Below are 13,898 nucleotides of genomic sequence, written 5' to 3'. Positions count from 1 at the left end.
TGTTCCAGCCCAACTGCTCTCTCTGAGAAGTATTTCCTAATGTTCAACCTGAATCTTCTCTAGCCAACTTGAGGCCATTTCCTCTAGTCCTATTGCTAATTATGTGGGAGAAGAGACCAACCCCCATATCACCACAACCTCCTTTTGGGGAGTTTTAGAGAGTGATAAGGCCTCCCCTGAGCCTCCTCATCTCCAGACTGACCCCTTACAGCTCCATTGCCCAGAGCCTCAATGTCTTTCTTGCAGTGAGGGGCTCAAAACAGAACACAGTACTCAAGACGTGGCCTCAGCAGTGCTGAGTACATGGGACGATCACCTCTCTGTGCTTGCTAGTTGTAATATTTCTTTTATGAGCCAGAATGCCATTGGTGTCCTTAGTCACCTGTGCACACTGCTGGCTCATGTCTAGCTGAGCAGTGACCAACACCCCCAGGTCATTTCTTCCACATAGTCTTCCAGCTACTCTACCCCAAGCCTGCTGCATTACTTGGGGTTGTGGCCAAAAGTGCAGGACTGAGCACTTGGTTTTGCTGAACAAGACTGGTTTATCAACACAGTTAAACATTGATAATTGAGACAGAACATCTACAACTTTAGGAATATGGTAAATCCCAAATATGATAATATTTTTTGTTAGCATTATGTTCACTTAAATTTTGAATTGAGCTCTACAATGGCTAATACTCACTGCTCAGAAAGAAGTAGTGGAAATCCTAATGAACTCAGGGGGCATAGAATTAACCTTATTTTTAGTTGCAAAAAATGGCTCTGTGTGAAGGGCCATTTGTTCTTAACTGAGAAAGTGACCCATGGACTTCTACTGATTTATAAATCAATCTCTAGCCATCATCAAAAAGTAACAAGCATAACACGCAAAGCTGATTCGCTTGCCAGACATGGGAACGACTGCTAAATTGGAGAACATCTAAGAGCTTATGGAAGGCGGTGACAATACATCTTTGTACTTTCCTGTATGTCACAGAACCTTCTGATGCTTCTCACAGCATTACCTTTACTGCCTCCTGAATGCACCCTCTCAGACTGCAGTGCTTAAATCTCATCTCGTGCTGGTGGAAGCTTTGAGATTGCTAAATCTTTACTAAAATTGGAGTCAGAATATTCTAATTTGTTGATAACAACTTTCTCAAAAATAGCAATAGCAAAAGCTAACCCTGAGACCCAAGTGGTCTCAGAGAACAGCATATGGCTGAAATAGGAAAGATGGAGAAGATAATTCTAGGTAACTCTCCATCATACACACTCAGATTTAAGGCATGAAGAACACTGAGTATGGTAATTCAGCACAACTAATCTATCAACAGATATAGCTACTAGCAAGGTACACAATAGGTATGAACAGCAACCCTGACACCAAAGTCTGAAAGAACATATTTGTCCAAAGGAAGCAGACTAATAAGCCCATTTGCTTGTATTGTATTTACAGAGCAAACGTTTCTCCTGTCTGACAAGTAATCTTGTTAGACATGCTGCCCGTCTCATCACCCAGTGGCCACGGGCATGTCTAATGCCTGTGGCTATACAACCATCTCACCTAATGACATTCACTGAGTGATTACATCAGCTAGCAAAACTTCTTCATTTCTCCACAATCAGCTTAGGCTTTTCACTGGAAAATAGAATATCACAATCTACTTTTTGAAGAAGCTGTAAAACTCAGCTGTAGAATACATTTAGTAGCAGATTGGAGGTCCACACAGATAGCAATGTTTCATCTAGTCCTGCTGGCTTCCATGGTGTTTCTAAACAATGTTAACATTAACATTTTACCTAAATGTTATCTTTCTTTCAGCATCTGATTGTTTCTTTTCATCCTCACAGCCTCTTGTTCAAACCCTAATAACAATTCAAATACTTGATTTGAATCAAGTAACTTCTCCTTTTTTGTACGAAACATCCGTTCTCTTGAGAAACATTTGTCATTCCTTCCTTTCAGTCTTCCTTTGCCATCTATCAATTACTGAATCAAATGTATCATCTTTAAACCTTTCTCCCACAGTATCTTCAGAGTATCCTCTACCTGTCAATCTTTTCAAGCCTTCTTCCATCCAAATGCTATTCCTCACATAAATTACCATTAGCACTTTTAGCATAATATTTTGCATATATTTGACCTCTACAGACTATGGGCACAACCCTATCCTGAATGTGGTCAAACACTTAAGCTACTGTACATACACTTACACTCTCCACCCTCAGCTGTTTTCAAGATGCAGCTGCAGAAAGCCCTGTGTGACCTCACCTAATCTTATAACTACCCCCACTTAGACCCGAATTGTCCCTTAAACCTTTTCCATTCCAAATTAATCTATAATTCTGATTATAAATTTTGTTCCTTTCCTGTTTAAATAATTTCACTTTACAAAAAGTGAACTCTAGAATTACAAACTTGAGTTAGATATCTGAAACAATCCCAACCAACCAAGGAACATTTCTGTGTAGCCATGAAACCTGGTAGTGACTATATTACCAGCTGGGCAGCACTGAGTACTTTGGAGACATGCAAGAGCCTAATAAAACACGGAAAAGATTTTGGAATTAATTGCTTGACTGAGAGTGAGGTGGGGGACAGGATAAAGGGCATATGGTATTTCAGAAACTATTACAAAACAAACTTATTAATATATGTTGATACATCACTACTTAAAGTCCAGGCTCAACTGAATGTGTACATATTAAAAATATATATTTTTACCTCACTTTCAAGAAAGAAAAGAACCAACATTCTAATGAGGTTTCCATTTGGACTATTTCGTCCTCTCCTCTTTGCTAGAGCCTCTTCAGCTTGGGGATCATGTCTGCTGAACAGTCTGAAAATAAGCAAAAGGAGCTAACATGTTTATCAAAACAAATCTCATTCATTCCATAACATGATGAACATTCATTCTTATTATAGCATATTTGTTCATAAAACTCGGTGAAAGTATGTCAAGCTATTTCTTTCAAGAGAAAGAGTGCACAATCTAGCTAAGGAGATGAATTTGTCTTCCAAGTCTTCAAGCTCTTAGGGCTGGAGAAATTTCATACAGGAAAAAGCACTCTAGAACACATATCAAAGAATTTTGCACAGCTTTATATGTTTGCATAATTTATATAATTTCTCATTTTAAGCTATCAAATCTTACAGTGCTGGCAGCATTTACTCCCCTAATGCCTCAAGAACTAAGGCTGCACCTTCACTGCTACGCTGACAAAACTCAAGTATCAGTAGCAGCACAAATGACAAAGCAAACTAACTGACAAGTGTTCTGTTCTTTTTTAAAACGTGCATTATAATTCTGCAGGGAGCTCCAAATTACTCTCAACATTCACATTTCATAGCTTACAGGGATCTCAGATACACCTGCATTTTAGCTACAATGATTGTTTTACTTTGTGAAGTTTGAAAACTGCTCCTTGCTTTAATTACAGCGCAGCTGCATCCACAAAGCACATTCTAAATGAGAAAAAATATCCTGATTTTGCTACTAGAATTAAATCAAAAGAGAAGGAGTTGCACAACAACTCTGTATTTTAGTTGAAGACATTGTGCTTTTTCTTCCTCCCTGTCTATAAGGTAAGAGACAAGCACCTCAGCAGGTGCTGAAACGTCTTAAACATTCACCTCAAGGCCAACTCTGTGATCTTCTGTGTTATTTGCTTCCATTTGCTAATTACACAGAGAGAAACATTTGACCAGCTTACACTCAGAAAGTGGTATTAAAATGCATAACATTAATCAAGCTAAATCCCATCCCAAATGCTTCAAGTAGAGACTCCAACTCATTTAAAATGGAACAACAGCACTTAAATGTTAGAAGAAACCAAGAGAAATATGACGCTTTTTTTTCCTCAAGGCTATTTCTTTTGAGATATACCTATAGTGTGCTGCATTCTATCTCATTGTAAACAACAACCAAGATGAAGTTTTTCCTTGACACTAACATATAGATATGTCTTCAGACAATGCCATTTACCTTCTAGGCATTTTTCATAATGATTTTCCACGTATTAGTTTACAAAGGAATCACAATACATAGTTTTAAAAACAAAATAGCACAAGAAACAGTAACCATTTTCCTGTAAAACATTACGCAGGACATTAAATGTAATTGAATTTGGTAAATTCATTCCCTGAAAGAAATGTATCCTCACAGAGATGGAATTCCAGTAATCCAACATCAGGAGCTTACACTTACAATGTGGATTTCTAAGTCACCAATAAACCACTGTGAATTAAAAGAACACCAGCAAAGGAAAACAGATATTCTTTGATTCATCTGCCAAGGCAAGAAAAATCACAGAAGCTAGATTTCAGTAGAAATACTCTGTAAGTATATTAAAGGACATAGGGAAAAAGAAATTTTCCCAGGCTGAAAGACTTGAGTGCAAACACAAACATCAGAAGGTTAATAACTATGATGTGGCAGCGTCCTGCTCACAGTCACCAATATAGTATGATTCACCTCATGGAAACACGAGCTCATTTCCTTTGGCACAGTGGTTATAGGAAAGATGGAATAAAGGTGTAACATGTTTTTAGAGGGTGTCAGCATTTTTATTTATTAGTCAATAATATACAGAAGTCCTAAGTTCATGATTCTGAGATAAACTGGTTTAAAATGTAGTAAAAATGATGGCTGCACACCCACAACTTACTTTTTGTGAAGGAATTCTCCAGCTGCTACTGCAACAGGCCGGTGTGCCGAATACACTAAGTGATAAACATTCTCACAGTCTTCATTTGACAGAGCTTCTTCACTGCCACTGAAAAAGGCAGAAAGCAACACTGAGCTGAAACAGATGTTTAGTTTTAATCCCCTCACCTCCCATAAGTTACTTTTGACAGTTACAAGACTGTTTCCTTTGTACAAAACACTAGGCAGAAGAACTGACTTCAAAGATCTTCAGTTTGATTTCAAATACAGAAACATTTAAAGGCCTTGTAAGACTGAAAATCTGTCTGATGTTCTTCTCTCAGTTGTATCAGCATATACAGTAATTAATGTAAAAAAATTCATCACTGCTTACAAGTCTTGCCAACTTAATTACCATCACACTATCCACAGTATGCATGCGGCAGGATACCAAACACTTATTATTATTCCCAATTCCTGCTGAGAGGGCCGGGCCAGGTGGTAAAACTGCCTCCAGTATAGGAGAAGTTGCAGCAATTCCCCAGACAATGGCAGAAGAAAACTAAATCACAGATTATATCACAGAGTGGGGGACACAGCGAGCACTGTGCATGTACAAATCAACATATAATCACTTTAGGATTGAATCATGTGGGTTTAGAACTACAATAATGCTGATAAAGTAAAACGTCCATCATTCTTATAGCAGTTACTGTGCTGACTATATCCACTCATTTTCAATATCAGTATCTGATCTTATCATGCTGTGCTGGATCAAAGACAATGAAAAGTTTATTTTCTGTAATTACTTATTGACAATGACAAGTCAACTTTTCTCAGGTAAACAACATAGCTGGAGCTTCATAGAATCACAGAATGGCCTGGGTTGAAAAGAACCACAACAATCATCTCGTTCCAACCCCCTGCTGTGTGCAGGGTCACCAACCAGCAGCCCAGGCTGCCCAGAGCCACATCCAGCCTGGCCTTGAATGCCTGCAGGGATGGGGCATCCACAGCCTCCTTGGGCAACCTGTTCCAGTGCGTCACCACCTCTGGGTGAAAAACTTCCTCCTAAGATCCAACCTAAACCTCCCCTGTCTCAGTTTAAAACTATTCCCCCTTGTCCTATCACTGCCCACCCTCGTAAACAGATGATCCCCCTCTTAAGTACTGGAAGCCCACAGTGAGTCTCCCTGCAGCCTTCTCTTCTCCAAGCTAAACAATCCCCGTTCCCTCAACGTTTCCTCATAAGAGAGGTGCTGCAGCCCTCTGATCATCTTAGTGGCCTCCTCTAGACCCCCTCCAAGAGCTCCATGTCCTTCCTGAGCTGGGAGCCCCAGGCCTGGGTGCAGCACTGCAGATGGGGCATCACAAGAGCTGAGCAGAGGGTGACAGTCACCTCCCTCTTCCTGCAGGCCATCCCTTTTTTAATGCAGACCAAAACACAGTTGGCCTTCTGGGATGCAAGTGCAAGCTTCTGCAACTTCTGAACTTAAGACAGATTTTGAGTGCGTATTTTTATGAAATACAGGAAAAAATTCACTTCTCAGCAGTATTCTTGAAAAATGTGATAGGTAATGGAACTGTAAGTATATTTTCTTTCCCAAAACAATTATTTTGTCCCTGGCAAACGGTATAAATGTCCACTGGCATTTTTCCTCAGAAGTGAACGTACCAAAACAAATAGCCTCAATAAATCAGTATGCTTTTATATTTCACCTATTTTATTTCCAGGAGATCAAGTATTTTATTTTAGCTTCATCACTATAGTATTACACATTCAGTTCAGCTTAATAGTAAATGTAAAGTAATAGAGTGAATTCATTGCGCAAGTGAAGAAATAAAGTATATTACCGGCTTAGGTAACTTTCGAAGGGAATACACTTGTTTTAAAACATACTCACTGAAGTATTAGTGTGACTAATCGAATGGCTTCCACAGCTACATCATATTCCTTGTCAAGTGTCATTGATACAATGCGATCCTGGAAACAAATGTTATTACAGAGATGAAACAAAAGCACACAAAGCTATCAGATTTAGAAGTACATGGACATAAACATTCCTCCTGAGGAGCAAAATCTTTCAACAGGACACATGAAAATCCTTTCATATCATTCAATTATTAAATGTACATCTTAGGGAGCTGTGCACCATGTACAAAATGGAACAGGCTTGTACACGTGAATGGAATAAAATACTGAAGAAAATAGTCCTTACTCTCTTATGTTTTCCAAGAAAGAGAAACTTTCAAAGAGAACTTTGAAACTGTTATGCTGCTCTGGACTGGTCTGGGAGAGAGCTAACTGCACACAGAGGGCAAGTACACAGGTATAAAACTCCTATCTCTAAAGAAGGCCTGCAAGAGAAGGGCTCTTCTCACCTGCCTAAAAAGCAAAAGACACTCCCTGATCCTGGAGTCTTGGAAACAGACTGATGTGACAGTATTTCCTTATCCAAAGAGACCATTCACTCAACAAAAATCAACAGCATGGACATCATATTTCTTATTTTCTGTCACATGGCCAGAATCTCTCTGTGATGGAACCTGTCAGACAGATACTACAGCCTTTGAAAATGAGACCCTCCCTTGCACCTAATGTCTCTGGAAGACAAAATTTCTGAGATTTAGCAAGTTACAAAAACCAGCTGTTCAGTCTTTTCCTACAGAAATTTTCCATGCTGCTGTACAGCAGTGTAATAGGTCACATCTGCATTTATAACCTAAAATATTAATTTACACTGCAAAGATGACTCTGCGTTATGTATTATCACTGTGAACAAGATAGGCTGAAGAGCAAATCCACCTCCTGTCATTCAAGACATGGGGACAGCATTCTGCAAAGGTCAGGAATGAGGGGCAGCCACTGCAGCTAAATCTGCTGATGCCAACTTTGTTACTGACTAGAAGAATTAATCCACTTCTTTCCTATGTAGGAAACAACGCTTGCATCAGACAGGACTTCTTGGCAGAAAACAGAAGTCTCTTTGATGGATGAACATGGACAAAGCTGTTTTGTTTTCTATATGGACAAAGCTTACATTTGAGCTTATCAGCTACGCCTAGCAACACTAACAGAAATGCCATAAAGAATACGCATCTTCACCCTGTCTGAGAAGGGACATTATTAAATCATTGCCACAGATACCTAGAATGTGCTACAATATTAATAACCGTATGCAAGTAATTCTGGAACAGATTAACTTACTCCAGGAGATCTCTAGAGAGATTTCTATTGACAGCTTGAGTGGATTGAGATGAATCTCAGCTGAATGTGCAGCTTGATTCAGTTTTAATGAGGAAATACACATAAGCAGCCATGGAACTGAGAACAGCATTCAGCATTTTTCCAGAGAGCCATCTAGCACTTCTGGTTGCCCTGAGATGTTAAGATTTATACAGGCATTACCAAACTAGTCTGAGGTCTGCAGCTTCTGCTGTCTGTTAGTCAGGGAAGTCATCCATGAGAGGATATTTTGTCTTTACTGCAGTACACACAGAAACTAATTTTACAAAATTATAAGAATATAAGCACTGAAGTGAACATACAAAATGATGTATTTCATCTCCCACTTGAAGTCAACCAGACCTCGCTCATTCCTGATGGATATGTATTTAACTTGCCCTTAAAAACCTCAGATGAAGGAGATTCCATCACTTCCCAAGCACTCTGTTGTTACAGAAATATTAGTTTGGATAAGAAGCCTTTGTTAAAAATCCAAGACTTAGCTGTAGTGTAAGCATTTTCTTCTCCATCTCTTAAATCAATGTGGCAAAAGGCAGATTGCCACTGTTTTTATCAAGTGTTTATGTAGAATAAAGATATGGCAAATTTTCTCTATTTTGTGCTTTTCTAGAATCAAGTGGAAGATTTAACAATAACTGCAATGACAAACATGACCAGTGAGGCAGTATAAAATCAACAGAGAAGTTTTACAGTCCGCTGCACAGTGTTTGTTTATGAGGATTTAGGTATCCACTCCTTTCCCAAACAGGATTTCTCACCAGCATTATAATCATGATTTAAACAAAGATAAATTCCACTGGTTTTTCTTTTACTACAGTTTTCTGTTCTCCAAAACACAAAAATGATGGCAAAAGGTGCCTGCTGACATGGTGAGTGCTCCAAAGCTTTCTTCACAGAGCATCCAAACAGAAGCAGGGACAGTCTAAAAGTGCAATGCAAACTCCCATCACAGAGGTTCTGTTCAGCTCTGCAGAGTATTGTGGTGCAGACCAACCTTCCTCCAAATGCACGCACAAATTGAGCTATAAAAGCTGTTCTACTCACTGTTTGTTTTGTTTGTTACATTCATCCTTACTGTAGGTGTGAAACACTCTGTACACATCCTTGAAATTCAACAAATCTAACATTAAATTACCACAAGCAGATTAAGTAACAACAATGAATTAACAACAGTAATACATACAGATAAATAATCACCTTGGTCAAGACAGTCAAATCTTAACAGATAAACACTAAAATTAATTAGTCTTAATCTCAGCATTCAGGAGCTATTTTGCATTTAATATACAAGTCCAGACCACAACACAATTGGACACACAGCATGCTCATTTTAAGTTCTCCTTCCAAAAATTGTATTTCCTCTTACCTTGAATCTATTAGTGAACAGCTCCAGTTTTGGAAATAACTCTCTGTTGGTATACAGACTTTGGAGAGCTTTCAAACACTTCAACCTCACTTCACCTTGCTAAACAAAACACATTAAGATTAGCTGATATAATATCAAATCCACACGAATAACAAGTAAAATCATTTCGTAATTTGTTGAGTGTTCATTTAAAATGTTATGCTAATGTGTTACCAAAGCCAAGTTGCAATTCAGCTAAACACCAAAAACCACAGGTGCGGCTGCCTACAAAGTTAATTTTTCTATTTACATACACAAAGAATTTAACGTGCCATCACTTCCACTTCTGTTTCCCTTTCAAGTGATTCTACAGTTCAAAAAGACCGTAAGCAAATAAAGACATCAAATAAAGACATCTGACTTCAAGACGGTTGGTGAGAAGGCAGTACAGCAATTTAGACTACAAATGTTTTCCTCCCAATACCTGTTGTTAATGTCAATGTACAAGAGTTCAAAATGACAGAGCATAGTCTGTATGTGGCATACAAAAACAACTCAAGTCATCTCTAAGCCACTGTCTGTACAAACAACACGCATAGCAAACACACCCAAGATTTCTTTCTCTGAAGCTTTCTAAAGCCCATCATGGGCCATGCACAGAAAGGATGAATGGGCTGAGGGAGCTTCCAGCAGGAGCAGGCTGCCACCACAAAGACAACACAACTCAGCCACTGCCTGAGGAGCCACTGGAAGGACAGCAGCTTGTGTTTTGCTGCCTGAGGTGTTCTTGGGGCAGCAGCTCACTCCTAGCGACTCTTTTGATAGGGATTGCTTTGATCTGGTTGGCTGTAGGCACGACCGTGTCTGTGTTACCTGCCTACAGATCAAGTTTTGTCACCTACAGGAATGCTGGAGATAAAGAAAAGGGGGCTGGATCCCCCGGGCACATCCATGTCATCTACCTGATTGCAGACACAGCTCAGCTCATTTGTAAAGTCCTGGTAAATGATGTATTATTGTAAAAAAAAACAAAAACAAAAAACAACCGCGTGGAGGTAGCCAAAAGGTTATAAACACAAACCTGCTTTTCATTTCTGAGCCTATTCTGTAATTGAGTCTGTATTTAAAAAAACACTCAGACTAAAACCTGAGTGAACATTCAAAGGCAGACATACAAAGAGAAGATAAAAATCCATTTTTTTCAGTTTCCATTAATTTCATAAATTGCAACTGAAGAAGGAAAAAAGGAAAGAAGGATTTGCAGAACAACCTTTCCTTGAAGAATGACTGTTCCTGACAAATCATCTCTATTCCTGTGAGGAGTTTCTAAGCACTCATGCTCTACTAGAGATCTTGTTAAGTACTACTGAAGAGTAAGCCAATGGGATGACAGTTCTGTTTATATGGTCTATTGCAAAAATCTTTCAAGGTACAGAAAATAACTGTCTCGAAGAAAAATATTTACGTGGATGTCATCATCTGATCAGTAAACACAGAGAAACTCTACTTGTCATTCTTTTTTAGTGGTACTTTTGCTAAGGTACCAGAATTAGTGTTTCCTCAGCTGTGAAATCCTGGCATTTTGAAAGGCCAGGATCTCCGGAGTTATCACTGATCATGAGAAGAGGATGTAAGCTTCTTACAGCCTTTGCTTACTTAGCAGCAGAGGATCTCTATCAGTTTTGGCATTTAATGAACATTACAGAGCAAGAATAAGGCAACTAGTCTAGTTACAGCTGCCCTGAAGACTGTCCTGCTTGCAAACAGATGTCCTGTTGTTCAGTGAGTGATGGAGTCTCAAAATGCAAAGCTGTAAGCTGGTCAAAGACAGAAAAAGTAAGTGCCAACAGCAACATAAGTTGAGACTTGCAGTGCAGCTGGTGGCATAGCCAGTGGTGATGTGCCTGCTGACTTCACCAGCACCACAAAACAGGGCTCTCAGAATTTAGTTCAGGCTTTACACAGAGGGTCTCTGCATGACTTAGGGGAGCAGATTAACCAAGGTAGATAGGAAGCGCAACAGTGGGCATTTGGTACGTGCATGGCCTGCCAGGAGACCAAAGTTGAGACAGTAACAAAGGCATAATGAAGCCAGCTGCTGCTATCCAGATCCAAGGAAGAAGACAAGTGACTGCAGAGCTAGGGGAGCAGAAGTGGAAGAAAGAAAGAAACATGGTCCCTTTGGCTGAGAGTGAAGGCACAGGAGACACAGAGGAAACCTCTGTAGATGACTGCCCTTCTCAGCAGGCAAACAAATGAGAGGACTTCCTGTCTTTGATAACAGACAGGTCTGTTTTTAAACTGGTGATCAAGGTTGGAATTCATTGCTCTGGAGAGGAAGAAGTACAACAGCTTGCTAATCTTGTTATAAAGGTTTTAAAAGAGTCAAAGAGATTAGTGACAGAAACCCACAATTAAGCATAAATAGTAGTGACATGGATGAGAACGTAAGAAAAGCAAAAGTGAAGCAGTACATACATATACTGCACTGAAATCCAGAATGGAAGAGGGGAAACAACCCACAAACCATCAATATGCCTGACAGAAGATGCTTATTGTGTAACTATGAGAATCATTCCAAGTATAAAAGGTGAGCATTAATTTCAGATTTTAACATGCCAAATATTTTTTGGAAAAGAAACACAGCAGAAATTTCCAGCCTATGAAGGGTGGAAATAGTCACGTTCAAATAATTCCTAAGAATTAGAATTATGAAGGAAAGGTACAAACACACTGATGCTGGACAAAGACCGAAAGAGTCTTACGTAACCAAGAGATTAACTTACTTAACTAAACAACTCATTAGGAGATCAAGTGATAAATTGAAAAAAAACAACCACAAAATAAATAAGTAAAAAGGCCCAGGCACAGAAGGACCAGAGAGAAAAGGCAATAAGTGTAAATATGTTCACAACACAACAAAGTTACTTTGCTTTGAAGGAAACAGTCACTTTCTTAAGCGTGCAGTGTGTACTGCAAGGAAAACCATTTAGTGTCATACACTGCCAAGCATTCAAATAAGCTGCCAGAAAAAGATGTGGAAAAACCAACAGTTTGGGCATTTGAGGATATTTTCAGAGGAGTACTACAGATCTATTGAACCTTGAGTAGGAGAGAAGTAAGCAACATTATTTCCCAGATCAGCTTTCAAGGAGATTTTCTTGAATTCTGAGTTGAAGGTTATGTCAACCTAAGAAGGCGAGTATTTGCAACAGTGCAATACCTGCACATTCCACTAAATAAAATGAGCGTTAGTTTCCCAACTATTTTTGTGTAGTAGCATCTATGCCTTACATACAGAGTCTGAAATGGAAGTCATTTCCTAAGTAAACAATGGACAAAACAGTTCCATTCTCAGCTTCCTAACTACTATGATCTTTCTTTCCTCAGTCTCCTCCTCCAGAAGAACCATGTGTTTTCCTCCACCCCTTCAATTTCTGGGACAGCTGAGCACTGTAGAATCCTGACTTCAGTCACACCCATCAGCTCCATGCTTTTCTCTCTCTCCAGTCAAACTATTCTTCCCTCTCTCAAAGCCGTCTATTTTAAGAAAGACAATAACAATATATAAATAATTATCAAACACTATTTTTCATGACTATCTTCGCAGTAGTAATTGTTAATACTTTTATTTATAATTTGAAATTAGAACTTTAAGCAAAAACACCAAATGCTTATCAACACTGTTAAATAACAAACATTTATCATATTTCCCCTATTCTTTTTTAAATAGCCCTCTAGACACTTTAACAGTAAAGCAAAATTGCCCCCACTGCTAATGAAGTGAGAAGCAATACAATCGCCCCAATGGCAGCAGTTTGAGATAATCCACACTCCTCTGGGTGAGTGATGCTCTAGGCAACATTTTCTTAAATACAGCTTTCCCAGAACCAGGGCTGTCTGAGTATCCAGGGACACAATTATGGTTTCAAAACAGTTCCATGCATCAATTCAGCAAATTAAGACTGCACAAACTCCTTTTATTAAGTGATTTTTTTATGCAGCTGTATTCCAGGTTAATCTGCTTTTTAACTCATGCTACCAGATCCACAGCAAGGAAAAAGTAGTCTAAAAGCAGAGAACTGCAGAATTAGATGCCCCCTACAGATGTTCATTTGAAATCCAGGGAAGGAAGAGAATTAACATTGCCATAATTACCCAAATTACAACTAATTCTTTCAGGCAGTGACAATGAAAACCAGGCTATCGAGAGATCTTGTGCTTCCGGAGAACTGGCATTATTTATTTATTTCTGAAATAAGTGCTTCCTTTTGCACTTCCCTCCTCAAATGTCTCCATCTCTGTTCACTTTCCTTTTATCCCTTGGTAGGAGCTGTCTGAGTAGCTAGTAGAAAACCCAAGCCACTTCGGAAGGCCTGCAACCATAACTACTGCAAAATAGTAAAGATGGAAGAACAGTTCAATGATGCTTCTCTGTGTTTGGTCCAGATGGATGTGCCCTCCTGCTTTTTTGCTGCTGTTGTTTTAAACATTGTAATTCAAAATTTTCTAATATGAAATGACTGAAACAATGTACTAATTTTGGGACAGCTGGGGTAAAATATGTTAGTGTTCCGTCACTAAATCCTGACCGTAGGTTAAGCTAACTGGATGATGTGAGAATCTATTGGATGCATGATGAGAAAACGCTGGATGCAATGGATCACACTGT

The 13,898-nt window shown here is 39.1% G+C and overlaps 1 protein-coding gene across 5 annotated transcripts in view; it reads right to left on the bottom strand.

Moving 5' to 3' along the window:
- STAG1 (stromal antigen 1) overlaps window positions 1–13,898 on the bottom strand; it is a 150,080-nt gene that overhangs the window by 40,583 nt on the left and 95,599 nt on the right. For all 5 annotated transcript variants that reach the window (XM_015870971.2, XM_015870970.2, XM_032446719.1 and 2 more), the window contains 4 exons: window positions 9,248–9,346; window positions 6,539–6,618; window positions 4,657–4,764; window positions 2,714–2,828 (listed from right to left, as the gene is read on the bottom strand). In XM_015870971.2, coding sequence (XP_015726457.1) covers window positions 2,714–2,828; window positions 4,657–4,764; window positions 6,539–6,618; window positions 9,248–9,346 — 402 coding nt within the window. The remainder of the gene's footprint in view (window positions 1–2,713; window positions 2,829–4,656; window positions 4,765–6,538; window positions 6,619–9,247; window positions 9,347–13,898) is intronic.

The sequence above is a fragment of the Coturnix japonica genome, chromosome 9 (assembly GCF_001577835.2).
Source record: "Coturnix japonica isolate 7356 chromosome 9, Coturnix japonica 2.1, whole genome shotgun sequence".
Classification (NCBI taxonomy): Eukaryota; Metazoa; Chordata; class Aves; order Galliformes; family Phasianidae; genus Coturnix; species Coturnix japonica.
Note: the sequence above shows the minus strand (reverse complement) of the source record. Positions and strands in the feature narration are given on the sequence as shown.